Source organism: Muscardinus avellanarius (genome assembly GCF_963383645.1).
Source record: "Muscardinus avellanarius genome assembly, chromosome: 18".
Lineage (NCBI taxonomy): Eukaryota > Metazoa > Chordata > Mammalia > Rodentia > Gliridae > Muscardinus > Muscardinus avellanarius.
The window spans coordinates 36127564-36142052 of NC_137804.1; the positions used below are offsets into that span (position 1 = coordinate 36127564).

General features: G+C 46.9%; 1 protein-coding gene across 2 annotated transcripts in view; it reads left to right on the top strand.

Annotated features, from left to right (window-relative positions):
• PTPRG (protein tyrosine phosphatase receptor type G) overlaps window positions 1-14489 on the top strand; it is a gene marked incomplete at both ends in the record, with an annotated part of 780672 nt that overhangs the window by 704159 nt on the left and 62024 nt on the right. The window contains one exon of one of the 2 annotated variants that reach the window (XM_080714880.1): window positions 8355-8441. The exons of the other annotated variant lie outside the window; for it this stretch is intronic. Coding sequence (XP_080571006.1) covers window positions 8355-8441 — 87 coding nt within the window. The remainder of the gene's footprint in view (window positions 1-8354; window positions 8442-14489) is intronic. 2 annotated transcript variants of the gene reach the window in all.

Consider the following 14489-nt stretch of genomic DNA (forward strand, 5'->3'; position numbering starts at 1 on the left):
TTTGGAGGCTAAGATAAGAGGATCGCAGGTTTGAGGCCAGCTTCAGCAGCTTAGCAAGACCCCGATTCAAAAAAAAAAAAAAAAATTAAAGGCTGGGAGTATTCCTCAGTTGCAGAATGTTCCTGAGATCAATCTCCAGTACCACAAAAGAAAAAAAAATATTTCAAATAAACAATAAAATTTTAATGTACATATTTGAACAGATGCCACTTATATGTAATCACATTGTGTAGCTGGACCATCGCATAGAACAAGACTTGAAAAGAACGTGGGGAATTTCCTTGTGGAGTTCATTCCTTTGCGTGATCTCGGTTGTGCATGCTAGAAATAGCCAGAAGTCATCTGTTTAGAGCTAAATATAGTGTAAATGTAGGTTAACCAACTGAGCAGAACCACTCTGTGCCAGAAAGGAAAGGGTGATTGTGAAGTTAATGAAATCAGCTTGGGTATTGCTCTTGAGAGAGGGCGTGCCCGAGGAAGTGGGCTGGGGCACAGGCCGGCTCTGCCTGCACCCGGGAAGGCCACGCCGAGGCCCAGGGCCGGCCAGCCACGTTAACTCAGGGCCCGCTGAACCGAGTGATCTTCACCAGCCCCCGCGGCAGGCCGCTGGCTTAGCTGCACCGGAAGCTCTGGCCCTCACCCCCGTGCAGTCTGACGGGTGGGACAGTCCTCTGCGGTGATGGTGACGCCTCTTTCTGGGGTATGTGTCTCCCACACGGCTCCGCAGGCTCCCGCTTCTCAACTGCTTGGCCTGGACGGGGCACAGTTAGTCCTGCTCACTCGTGCTGACCACAGATGGCCGCACACCCCAAGGACACAAAGAGAAGGAGGGGAAGACGTGGGTGTCGGTGAAGCCCCGACACAGCTGTCCCCAGCATTGAGGTCCACGGCCATCTCTGTGCTCAGCGTGTGCTTCCTGAAAGGGACAGCCTCGGAGCCCTGTCATTAGTCTCACTACTTCCCAGTTAGCCAAAACTAAAAAATATGGGTACAGGCTTCAGATATCTGTATGTCTAAGACACCTAGCATTGAGTCCCATTGGAGACTACTTGAGCAGCATTTTTACAGGTAACAGCATGGGTCTGTAGGAAAATGTGAACCAATTTTTTTTTGCCCCTGTGTCAAAACTACTTTACAAGCGCAGCTTAGAGGAGGAGAGGTTTACAGTTCTGTCCAGGGCTGGTCAGCTCCAGGGCAGAAGCATCATGGGAGGAAAGCTGCCCAGGGCAGCAGGAAACAGGAAGAAAGTGGCCAAGGACAGATAGAGCCCCACGCCACTCCCCCAGTGACCTACCTCCAGCCACACCCTCCCTGCCTCCATTGCCACCCAAGAAGTCAGAGTATTAAGGCATCGATGGATTGCCAGCTCTCACTGATAAGGCCGGAGCCCTGATTCAGTTGTTTCACCTCTGAATATGTCTGCACTGCGGACACATGAGCTCTTCTGGGGAACATTCTGTATCCAAGCATAACAAGGGGAAGATTTATTTTCTTCTTTCTTTTCCTATATTGGGGGTTGAGCCTGGGCCATTTTAGCTCTGGGCTGTACACTCCTAGCCCTTTTTTACTTTTTGTTTTTTTATTCTCAAATAGGGTCTCACTAAGTCGCTGAGGCTGGCCTTGAACCTTTGATCCTCCTGTTTCAGCCTCCCAAGTACTGGGATTACAGGTGTAATCCCATCGTGCCCAGCTGGGCAGTTGTACTTTCCAATATTTTTGTCTGGGATCTCTCAGGTGGACGCTTCAGTTCTCTCTCAAATGATCCTTGCAAATGTCTGCCTTGAAGAGGTGCAGGAACCATGTACCAAGGCAGAAGTTTAGGCGAGGCCAGGAAGAACTGCAATCAAATGGCGGGGCGGCTACAAGAGTTAGCTGACAGTTTGAGCGCACCTTTTGCAAATGGCACCCTGTTGTGTGTCTTAGAAACACTGCACTCAGCATGAGCAGTGCATGTTTCAGACCAAATGACTAAGAGCAATTAAAAATGGTTCGAAGCTCTGGAAAATGATTTCAAGCCCTTGAAAATGAAGGAGAAGAAATCGGTTTAGCAGTTCTTGAAGTGTGCCGTTCTGGCCTTACTACTCAAGATGGGAACGGCACATCGTTTGAATTAGTAGTCAGAAAGCATATTCCCAGAGCCACAGATCCCCTGTCTTACCAAGACAAACCATTTATAAGACATTAATGTTCCTGAAAAAGACTTGGAGCGGCACAGCTGCTACACTCAGAAGAGGAAGGTTGGGGAATTGCTTTTTGCTCTGCGTAACTGGAGGTAGATGCCGGGAGAGGAGCTAAGTGCCCCGTAATCAGTGTGCTAGGGGTGCCGCCTGTTTATCAGCTGCGCCGGAGAAGAGTTTAGCTACATCAGGCAAGGCGTCAGCGTGCACTTAGAGTTATGAGTGTTGCGAAGCTATTCTTTAACTTATGCTTTCCTGCGAGGAGAGTCGCATCGAAGGCAGCTCTCTCTGTGGTGAGCAGAGATTCACCCCTGAAATGGCTTGTATACCCTGAGGCCTGCACAGCTCAAGAACCTTTTATGGGCCTGTCACTACACCATCCCAGACATGTGCTCAGAAGGTTATATCCCCACCGAATCAGAATACTAATCTCAGGAAGTCACTAGCATTAGATGTTCATTTTGCAGATGAGAAAACGAAGGCTCAGTAAAGTTAGGTGATGGGCCCCAAGATACAGTGTTACTCTTTGGTAGAACCTGGATATGAAGGAGTGTGATTTCATAGCCACTGTCCTGACCATCATGTTATCTTGCCTCCAAGGGGATTAGCATTCCTGGAAGGGAGGCCTTTGCCTCCTCCATGCCCAGCTTATATAGTGAGTGTTCGCCCGTGGAAAAGGAACCGTGGGAGACTGCAAGTTGGCGCATGCTTGTATTCCTAGGACTTGGGAGGCTGAGGCAGGAGGATTGCAGGCTCAGGGCTAGCCTCAGCAACGTAACAAGACCCTATTTTGAAAAAGAATTGAAATAGGGCTGGGAATGCAGCTCAGAGGTAGACCACCCCTGGGTTCACTCCAAGAAAGGGTGCGGGGAGGGAGGGAAGAAGAAGGAGAGAGAGGAAAATAAATATCTCAGCTGCATTTTACATTAATGGTCAACAGACTGGGGGGGTCAAAGAGAAACCAACCTATGGTTTATATTTTCCAAAACCACGCAGAAGAAAACTTAAGAGATTAAACTATATTTTCAGGTGTTCTCGAAGCCAAATAATGAGCATATCCACTCAGTTCTATCTCCATTACTTCGAAGAGATTTTGATGTTATATAATATTCACTGTTACATCTGTCTTAGTCCCAGCTTGCTGATAAATTTAGTACCTTATTGACCACATTTCTAGCTTGGAAAAGGACTTCCCAGTAGCATAGCAGCTTTACTTCTCAGAGTCGGATAGGTGTGTGCTAACAGCAGATTCCAGAAGAAAGACCTGGAAACAACAAAGTGGAAACAGAACATCTGACCCATGCTTGTAAATCTGATCTCAGAAAGGTTTCCTGCTCTGATCTGGTAGCTTCATGATGGAGCCGTCTGCAGATCTGTAGCAAACAGTTCCCTGCCAGTTCGGCTACATATGCAGATAAAAGGGCCTGTGAGTCTGAGGACCGTCCTGGCTTTCGGATTTGGCCGTGTGTTGGTGCCTCTTCATCAGGGATGCTGCTCGTGAGCACAGCAAGCCTAGTTGACACAGCGGCTCTCTTCTTCCCGGGATGTTCTGTGGGAGACAGGGTGTGATAAATACAAAGGGATGGGGACCACAGCTGTGTGGGGATCTGCGCTGGTGAGCTGGAGGCCCAGGCAAACAGATGCGCGGGAAGGGCGCGGGCCTGGGACAGCGCACTCTCTCGTGCCTGCGGGTGGCTGACCACGTGCGCCTCCCCGAGCACAGAGCCTGCCTGCATTCCCATTAATGACAGTCACACGGAGAGCCGCAGAGAGCTGCAGAGAGCGGGGCGCATGCTCTGCACACCTGTGCTCTAGAGCGCCGCCTCCATGGCTGCCTGATGACTGGGTTAGTCAGGGGCCAGCTCCCTCCCACCCCAGCAAAGCACCAAGTCTAACTTCTCCTACAGGCACTAAGTCTGACTTCTCCTAACCAGGCAACCCGAAGACACGGCAGGCAGAAGCTGTGTAAAAGCCACCACTAAGGATGGGATTGTACGGGACGTACGCGGAGCTGTTTAATCCTGGAGCAGCCACCTAGAGTGTGCAGACATCTTGTCCTAGGATAGGAAATATTTTCCAGAAGGGGAGATGACAGACTCAGGATCACACAGCTCTTAGGCTCACCTAAGACTCTCCAGGCTGGCCACTTTCTCTTTAATGTGTCCGTTCATTCACCGTGTCTTACGCATCTAGTTGGTGCCAAGAACTGGATGCTCCTCCAGGAGCCAGAGTCCATGTCCTGCCGGAGCTCATAGCTTAGCAAAGGTAAACAAGGGCTATTCCAGATAAAGGTTAGAAGGCCCAAAACAGTGGTCTCTGGATTACTTTTTAAATTTTTAATTCTTCTTCTTACTATTGTTATTATTACTATTATTATCTTGTATTATAGATTGAACTCCGGGACATTCAGCCTCCAAGCCAGCCCCTGCTTTATTTTTCTTCTTATTTTGAAACAGGGTCAAACTAAGTTGCTGAGGCTGCCCTTGAACCTGCAATCCTCCTGTCTTAACCTCCGAAGTACTGGGATTATAGCTCACACTCAGCCAGACCAGTTTTTTATAAGATGACATACTTTAAAAAAATTTTTCTTAATTATTTTACTTTTTTTTTTTTGCAGTACTGGGGATGGGACCCAGGGGCATTCTACCTCTGAGCTACACCCCCTACCCTACTTCTTTCTTCCTTATTTTGAAACAGGGTCTCACTGAGTTGCAGAGGGCCTCACTAACTAGCTAAGGCAGTCCACGAACCATAATCCTCCTGTCTCAGACTCCCAAGTACTGGAATTACAAGCGTGCACCACCACAACTGGCTAAATTTTTTAAATTATTTTGAAAATAAGATTTGGTAGTAGAGATTGAACCCAGGGCTATTCTACCTTTGAGCTTTTTAATTGTTTAGCCTTTTTTAAAAAAATCTTTTGATTTTGAAATAGGGTCTCACAAAGTAGCTGAGGCTGGCCTCCAACATGCAATCCTTCTGTCTCAGCCTCCCAAGTACTGGGATTTCAGGTGTGTACCACTGTGACCAGTGGAAATAATATTTAACTTAAGACCCCAGCTGGTAGGTTCCTGTGGTGAACTGAAGATCTGGTGACACCATTCTCAGGCCTTTGTGGCAGTGTTGGGCTGGACAGAGCCAACCGTGTGGCTCCTAAGGGACTCACTGGCCAGTGGCTGGTTTCCACCTCGCTGCCCTTTGCCAGCCGGCCCTCCTGGGAGGCAGCACTCACGTTCCCTGGGCCGCTGTGGTGATAAAGGAAATGCTCTTGCAGGCCCTGACCATGGCCAGGGTATGGGGGGGGGGCAAGACCAGAGAGTAGAGGAGAGGGTACTGGGGTTTAATTTTTATAAAACAAAGGACAAACAGAAGCAGCCGTGGAGGGATGACCTGGGAGCACTCAGGGCCACATCCCTGCCGCACACCACCCTCTGTATGCACAGCCAATGCCACTTCCATGAGTAGGATCTGGGTCTACCCAGGGCGTTCTGCATGTGCAAAGGCACTGGGGTCAGCCCCAGTTGCTGAGTGCCCTCTTGAGCTTAGAGAATGAAAATCAAAAGGTAGGATTTTACAAAACTGTCCTGAACTTCCAGGCATAATTTTTTGGTGGCTTTGTGTAATCACCCTGTCTCTTCTGCAGACAGACCATGAGTGTTCTGGGCATCTTTTTTTAAATTGTTTTATTTGCTTATTTATTTATATTTTTGCGACACTGGGGATGGAACCCAGGGCTATCGTACCTCTGAGCTACACCCCCAGCCCTACTTTTTTATTCTTTATTTTGAAACAGCATCTCACTGAGTTGCAAAGAGCCTCACTAGGCAGCTGAGGCTGTCCTTGAACCCCAACCCTCCTCTCTCAGTCTCCCAAATGCTGGGATTACAAGCGTGCCACCACGCCCGACTTTTTTTTTTTTATCATCAGGAATAGTTTTTATCATTCAGCTCTTCAAAGCTGGTCAGTGCATCAGGCCAGTGGGGAGACCTAAAGCATATTTTGTGATGCCAGAATGAAGCTTGCCTGGGAGACTTTAGTTTATGAGGCCATGATACTAAACTGTCTTGCCCGGGGTGGAAAGCCATCGAGGTCCCCAGATGTCCCAAGAGGTGGGCACCAGTCTTTCCCTTCTCCATGCGGGTGTGCAGGCAGTCTGGGTCAGGTGCCAGCTAGTGCCTGGGTCCCGGGCAACTTTTCTCTCTGTAACTGTTTCCCAAATGGCTACTCGGGGCCTTTCAGCATCGAGAGAGCTGTCAGTTGTTATAGTAACCGGCCCCCTGCTGTCGAGTTGGCCGGGAGATGCCAGTGGAAGCTCTTGGAACAGCCTAACACAGTCACTAGACAAAAGCGTGGGGAGGGAGACGCAGAGAAAGGTTGCCGATTAAACGCGCTCCCTGGCACTTCAAAGACCGGACTGGTTCTGCTGGGAGAATGGTGGTGGATGGATACAGTTTTAAACCAAGCTCACCTCAGAAAATGGAAATGCCTTCTGTGTTTAGTCTGTTCTAGGTAACAGCCGCCTCTTTGGGATTTCTCAGAACCCGGCGCCTTCTCCCCAGGGTTTGGTTGTCGAGGCCGCCGGCCCAGGCAGCTCCCTGATTATTCGATATTAGGTATTGATTGTGCGGCGTTTCCTTCGCAGCAAAGTGTTGTCAGCTCACGGGTGGTGGTTTTAAGCGCCTGTGATTGTGTGTGAGGAAAAGCTGAGGAGATAGCCGGCTCTGCTCCAAAATTCCCGAAAGAGTGAGTCTGGCAGAATTCAGAGTAGGGCTAAGGGTTGAGAAAAAGTCTAAATATTGTAGGAAGCTGAAAATTTCAAGTTTTTACGAAAATTTGTAAAAACATTCCAACACTCTCGTGATTTCTTCGAGATTAATGTTCCTAGCCACGACGCATATTGGTGATGTTTGGGGGGACAGTTGTTGTAGTTCCAGAATGTTCTCAACAGAGGGAGACGTGAAGTTCCGAATTACAGTGATCCTTCCCCTCCCCCTTTTCAGCCACATTCCCAAGTTTTGGCCTCTCCCGGTGTCGGCTCAAATGCCAAGCACCTTGACCCAATACGCAATCTAGTAATTATCCAAATAAATGAAAGCTTCTACGGAGTAAGAGGAAAAAAAACCTAATGCTCAAGAATTAGGGGGTGTTTGTTCCTAGAAGGAAAAAGCTGCCAAAAGCAAGAAGCGAGTGGAAAGTGCAGCTGCCCACCTGATCTCACAGTTCTACGCGATATTCTGCAGAGCTTCCGAAAAAAGAGAGCGCACGGGTCTCAGGCGGCCTCTGCGTCTCCATCCACAGACTTTGGAATCACTTGAGTGCGAAGCCCTGGTGGCTTGGGGGGGACCAAGTTAATTAGGCACTTTCAGGTGTTCTGTGAAAAAATACATCTTTCAAAGTGTATTGCTCCATCTCAGATGCTATGGTTATTTAAATTTTCAAGGGAAACTTAAATATAGGACTTTATATATAGTCATAACTTGCCAATTGCTATCCCTGTCTCTCTGAGATGCTTCTCCTCTGTATTCTACAATCTGTGTGGTGAATCAGGAAAGTGTCCAAAGATGACAAGAATTCATGGGGAAAAGACAGAACCCAAGGCCATGGTCTAAGGGTACCAAAGTCACGGAACATTGTGGCAGAAGAAAGGCCCCTAATGGTCGCCAGTGGGCTCCAGCGGTTGTTTATGCCCATGGAATTTCACACCATCCTGTTTGCCTGTGTCCAAAGTAGAACAGCAGGTATCTGAGTGAGGTCATGGGTCGACTCCCTACCTCTATTTACACCAGCGTAATGCGGCCTTCTATAAGAAGGCCATTAAGAGCAAAGTTTGAGCTTCATACCTCTTACTGCAGCAGCAAAGACCTTCCTGAAAGCAGCCATCACTGCGTGCAAGCGTTTTCTTTTGAAAATAGCTCAATGGACCTCCCCTCTGGAGCACACCCCATTGCCCCAGGCTGCCTTTACATTCCTGGAGTGTGACCCTGTCCTTTCTCATCTGGTGCCATTACTTCTCTAAATAAACCTCCTGTATCCCCCCACCCCCATAAACAACCCAAATGAGGCTGGGTGACGAGGGTGTCTGTGTTAGGGGAGGGAGGGAGATTGTGTGGAACTCTTGGTGGCCAACTGAAAACATTGTCTTCTACACCTGTTCTCTCTTGTTTTTTGTCCATTTAGAGGGTGTAACAAAATAAAGTCCAAGGGCTTTCCCAGACGTTTCCATGAAGTGCCTTCCTCTGGGGAGAGAGGAGAGAAGGGGAGCAGGTGAGGGGCAGCCAAGCTTCAGGGGGGTCTCCATGGGACTGGCTTGCTGGGTTTCTGTTTTGTTGCCTGGGGGATTGAAGTCTTCTAGACAGCCGACTCTACCCCAACTCCCAAAAGTAAGACTGGGAGATGTCAGTTCAGCCTGCGGGTAGCTGGTGGCAACTGCAGACTGTCTCGTGTGCTTGCTTTGCCTTGCTTTGCAGCTGGGGCTGGGGCGCTTTGTTTCTAGACTGGTACATACTGGGGTGCTCTGTGTCTGTAAGTTCATACATGTGGCATCCATTTTCTTTCCATTCTTTCAGACATTTGCATGATTGAAAACTTTAAAGACCGTAATGCATGTATTTAGCCTTATAAGCGAAACCTATCTTTCTAAAACTCAAATGTACAGATGATGTAGGGATTAAAAATAGGAAGGGTGGTTTCATTCCCAGTCTTCTGAGAAACCTCCAAAAGCTGTATTAATTTGCAATTCTACTAAGAGCACAGAAGAGTCCGTATTTCCCCACATCCTTGCCAGCATTTGTTATTGTTCATATTCTTGACGATTGTCATTCTGACTGGGGTTAGGTGGAATCCCAGTGTAGTTTTGATCTGAATTTCCCTGATTGTTAGTGATGTCGCCTGTCATCGGGTGAACGGGTTATGAAAGTGTGTGATATACACTCAGTGGACTTTTACTCAGCCATCTTAAAGAACAAAATTATGTCATTTGGGGGGAAATGGATGGAACCAGAGAATATGCTAAGTGAGATTAGCTAGTCTCAGAAACTTAAGGATCATCTATTTTTTTCTCTCATAATATGGGAGCTGAAGAGAAATTGGGAAACAGAAATGACTGGATACGTAAGGAGCCAGAGACGGTAGAACCGTGAAAGGAGATTTGGGATAGGAGGTGGGGAAGAGAAGGGCGTCCTGAGGAAGGAAATGGCTCAAACAATCCGATGTGCAGCTCTCTGTACCAATTTCAGTATTCTGAAGGGAAGGGGGAGGGAGCGGGTGGGATCCAGAGGGAAGCAGTGGGTGCTGTGTGCTGTATGGTTCCATCTCTTTAACCCTCAATATGCACCAATAAAGTATATTTTAACAAGAGAGAGGAGGAGGAGGAGAATCGTGAGCAGATGTGAATGCGCTATATGTGCTTTCCCTAAGAGGGTGAGTTTCGGAGTTCTTGAGTATGGGTTTCGTGCCCTCTCCTCTCTGTGGCCACGTCCCCGCTCCTGCCAGATCATCAGGAATGCAGGGGGAGGAGGGCCGCGCTGCACAGAGGTCTCCAGCAGAGCCCGTGAAGTCCCTGCAGCTGTGGGACTGCTGTTTAGCCACCGTTGGCAGGTTTTCTTCTGACTCCGTTTTGGGCTAAGGAGGAAGAAAGTGGGAAGGGTGAAGGCCAGCCCCCTCAGAAGGCTGACCAGGATGGGGCTCCCTACCCCTGAAATGCTGGCCATAGAGCAGCGGGCTGGCACTGGCTCTGTGGTGTGTGTGTGGTACTGAGGGTTGAACCTAGGGATATTACACCTCTCAGCTGTGTCCCCAACCCTTTTCAATTATTATTATTATTATTATTATTATTATTATTATTATTATTATTTTTGGCAGTACTGAGGATGGAACCCAGAGGCATTCTACCTCCGAGCGACACCTCCAGCCCTGTTTTTTATTCTTTATTTTGAAACAAAGTCTCAGTGAGTTGCAAAGGGCCTCATTAAGAAGCTGAGGCTGTCCGTGAACCACGATCCTCCTGTCTCAGCCTCCCAAATGTTGGGATTACAAGCGTGCGCCACCACGCCCGACTTCAATTTTTATTTTGAAACAGGATCTCACAAAGTTGCTAAGGCTGACCTTGAACCTGTGATCATCCTCTCTCAGTCCTCCTAGATACTGGGATCATAGGTGCGCACCACCACGCCCGGCATATGAATGGTCCTTTATCTCCCTTTACATATACTACATCTACCTCCATGTACCTTACTTTCTTCACTTGTCACGAGTTGTATTTTATACATACAGTATGTCTCCATCCTTTTTAAAGAAGCATCGTATTTTTTGATTAGATGTATCATGACATATTTAAGCAATCTCTTTGCTGTCATCTGTCTTGTTATGACAGACACCATTGTGGTGTATAACTTCAGGTGTCATTCTGCAAGTAGATACGTGTATCTGTAGGATAGAATCAAGAAAAGGGCGGCATCATAGGGTGCATGCATTTGTCTTTATTGCTACATTATGTTTATAAATGATAATGGAGTTCAGAGCATGCATTCTTTTGATGGGGTGCTAAATTGACCCGTGGTGGAGACCGAGGTGGGTTTCCATTAACAGTGTGTGGCCTTGGAACGCTCTTTACATAAGTATGTTGAAGTTTTTGCTAAACTCCTAAGTGACAAGGACGTGGTGTCTCCATGTCGTTTTACACGCGAGGTTAAGCATCATTATAAGTGAGGTTAGGTCATTTGCGCACTGCTTGTTTGGACCTTTACCCATATTTCTGTTGGGGTATTGGTGTTTTTCTAGTCAAGAGAGATACCTTCAGTAATATGGTTTACAAGTATTCCCCCTCCCAATTTTTTGTTTTCTTTTTAACTATATTTGTGGTACTTCTTTGACTTTTACATAATGATAGTTATATTTTATTTTTGTTATTTTCTAGATTTTGAGTTTTGTTAGAAAGTCTGTCCATTCTGAGGTTAGATTTTTTTTTTTTCCCCAAGGCTTTTCTAGGCTCAAATTTAATTAGTAAAGCCAAGAGTGGTGGCACACACTTGTAATCCCAGCATTTGGGAGGCTGAGACAGGAGGACTGTGGTTCTCTAACAGCCTCAGCTACTTAGTGAGGCCCTTTGCAACTCAGTGAGACCCTGTTTCAAAATAAAATAATAAAATATAGGGCTGGGGGTATAGCTTAGAGATCGAACACCCCTAAGTTCCACCCCCAGGTACCGCAAAAAAAAAAAAAAATAGTAAACACTTAAATCATTGGGAATTTAGCGTGGTTGATAGTGTGATATCTAAACTAACCACTTTTCTAGATGGTCTGAATGATTTCAGATATATTACAGTATATCACTTACAGCAAAATATAATCAACTTGTTAATTAAATAAGTACTCGGCAAGTCTTCCAGCAGACCATTTTAGATTGTAAATAAAGAATAATAATGTGTAGTAAGTAAAATTAGAATTAATTTCCACCTCTTCCCCAAACAAGGTGGACTATCACACAGCTATGAACAGTCCGAGTCACTGGGGGTGCAGGGGAGTTGTCAGTACCCTTAGGAGCAGTGGCAGATGAGGTGGAGAATCCCTGAAGCCTCATCTGGGTGTCCAGAACATTCCAGGTAGGGTCCTCAAGGTGAGGCTGCAGCTCAAAGCCCCTGGGGTCAAGCCGTCCTCTCTAGGTAATGCCGGGGGCCTTGGGGACTACGGCGTAGGACTTGCTTCCTGGAAGCCAGCCACAGCATAAAATCCAATATGCACAGGTTCTTGTTCTTGTAAAGATGTAGTTTATGAAGCAACTCCTGTTCTCTTGTCTCCTGGAAAGTATTACTTATCCCTTATATCTTGGCAAAGGTCCTGTTTAGCCAGAGAGGTATATTGTCTTGAGAATATTTCTGTGCCTATAATATGTTTAATTGTCTTGAGAATATTTCTGTGCCTATAATATGTTTAATTTTCTCCTTTTCAAAGACATTTAACTGTAGGTGATTTCCAGTAAAATTCTTACTGCAGAAATCAGACTTTTGTCACTTCCGGTTTTAACAGTAGTTGACCAGGACATCTCTCCAGCCATGTGAAATCCACAATATCTTTCTTTTTTTATACTGGGGATCACACCTAGGCACATTCTACTTCAAAGCTGTACCCCTCAGCCCTTTTTATTTTGAAATAGGTTCTTCCTATGTTGCCGAAGATCTTCCTTTATTGCCAGGGCTGGCCTTGAACTCAGCCTCCCAGGACTGGGATTACAGGCGTGTGCCACTGGCCTGGCTGAAATACAAAATATCTCCAAATGTTTCTCCTTGATTTAACATCTGCCTCCTCTCTCACGCCCCGTCCATCTCTCAGATGACTTTCTCTTTTCTCTCTCCTTCTTCCTTTCCTCCCCTCCTCCTGTCCAGGAAGCCCCGTTGTCCCAAGGTACACACCCCACGATTTCCAGGCAGACCTGGTGTGAGTCACGTGGCTCAGTTATCCCCAAAAGCACATTCACATTTCTTAGATCTCAAGTCCCCTTTCTCGGTTTGGAAAACATGCCAACCATGAGTGTATTTTGGTGTCTGAGTTTTTCCTTCCAGAAGATCCCTTTCTGAGAAGACACTGCCAGTGGCAACTGAGTTGTGGAAACTGAATCGTTTAACACACAGCAAAGGAAGCCTAGCAAGAGAGTTGCTGTGTATGAACAATCTCCGCTTAGCCCCTCCGCAGGCTCCTGTCCTGGGGAGCCCTGGCACCTCTTCAGGAGGACCCTCTGAGGGCACGGTGAGGGGACACACTTCTTGCACTGGCTGCTCCCATTTCTTGCAACTTTTGCCCCAATAAATCGATCCATGCCTGTTTTTATTTTTTTGAGACACTGGGGAATTAAGCCCAGGTATCTTCTACTTCCCAGTTATAACTCCAGCCCTGTTTTTATTTTGAAACCAGGTTTCACTAAGTTGCAGAGGCTGGCCCTGAACCTGCGATCCTCCTGTATCAGCCTCTCAAATCAACCCGGGCTTGTCTTTTTAACCTGGCTCTCAGTCATCTCCCTGAGGCACAGGAGCCTTTTAACTTTTAGTGTATTAAGTGCCTCTTACTCATACAAGGTTCCCCACAACAAACCCATTGAGGGGCGTGCCTCTGTCACTTTACATGCGGGCAGTCTCTAGACCAGGTAGGGCTGCTTAATTAACATCAGTAGCAGCTCAGCCTTGGGCCTGCCATAGTCTGCAAGTGGAATTTTGAGCTGCAAATTCCTTCTCAACCTGAAGTGATTATAAAACTTATAAAGCTTAGTCTGAAGATAGTGACCTGATTTCTAACCTCCGTGTTTCAGCCTCTGAGTGGCCTGTAATTCTGAGCCCCCAGCAAGTTTGGAAAGCCATGTTATCATCCCCTCCCAGCCCACACCCCAGCCAGCGGTCAGTGTCGTAGAGGACAGTGGTGTGGTAAGCCAAGGAGACAGGGAGGCATGGTGTGATAACTCACACGCCTGTTGTCAGGAGGGACGGGCGTGTCGACCCACAGCAGGCCTCAGAAGCCCCCTCTTTTCAAAGCAGTTGTAGATGCCTACATTTTGAAGAACTTTTTATTTTTATCCAGATACATGGAATTAACCCCCAGGGTGGTCTCCCTCTGAGCTACACCCCAGCCTTATTTTTTAATTTTGAAACAGGGTCTCATCTGAGTTGCTAATGATTTTATTATATTTCTTAGACTGGCCTTGAACCTGTGAATCTCCTGTCTCAGCCTCCCAAGTACTGGGATTATAGACGTGTGCCACACCACACCTAACCGTGAGAAGCTTTTAAAACCCAGCATTGCTGAGTAGAATTACAGACATTTCTCTACTCAAGAGTAGCATTTGGCTTCTGAAAAGTGTTGGTCACCTATTTATTCCCAGGTTCTTGACAGAGGCGAGGAAAAAGATAAAAGAAAATAGTGAACCCCTATCAAATGTTATGTACACTATTACTGGAAAATCAGAAATAGCAGAAAAGAAGGTCTTTATGCAGAAATGTGATCATCATCCTGGGCCTTCTGCTTTACGAATATGTCAGATTCCTGAAAGGAAATGGGAAAAGACATTGAAGTCTAGAGAGTTTCTGGTTGCTACATTTTGTTGGGAAATGGAATATGGATTAATACTTAGCAAGCACGATCAGAGCAGATGTGTGTGTGCACACGTATGTGTTATCAGTCAAGAGGGCCAATTAAACACTCAGAACTCGTCGTGTGCTGCGGGTGTGTGTCAGCGGGGAGCCCAGGACTTGGAACTGACAGCTGATAAGGGTAGGTCTTTCTGTCAGGCTCATTAGAAGCTGTACCCTGCACGTGTGTCCTGCTTCCTCA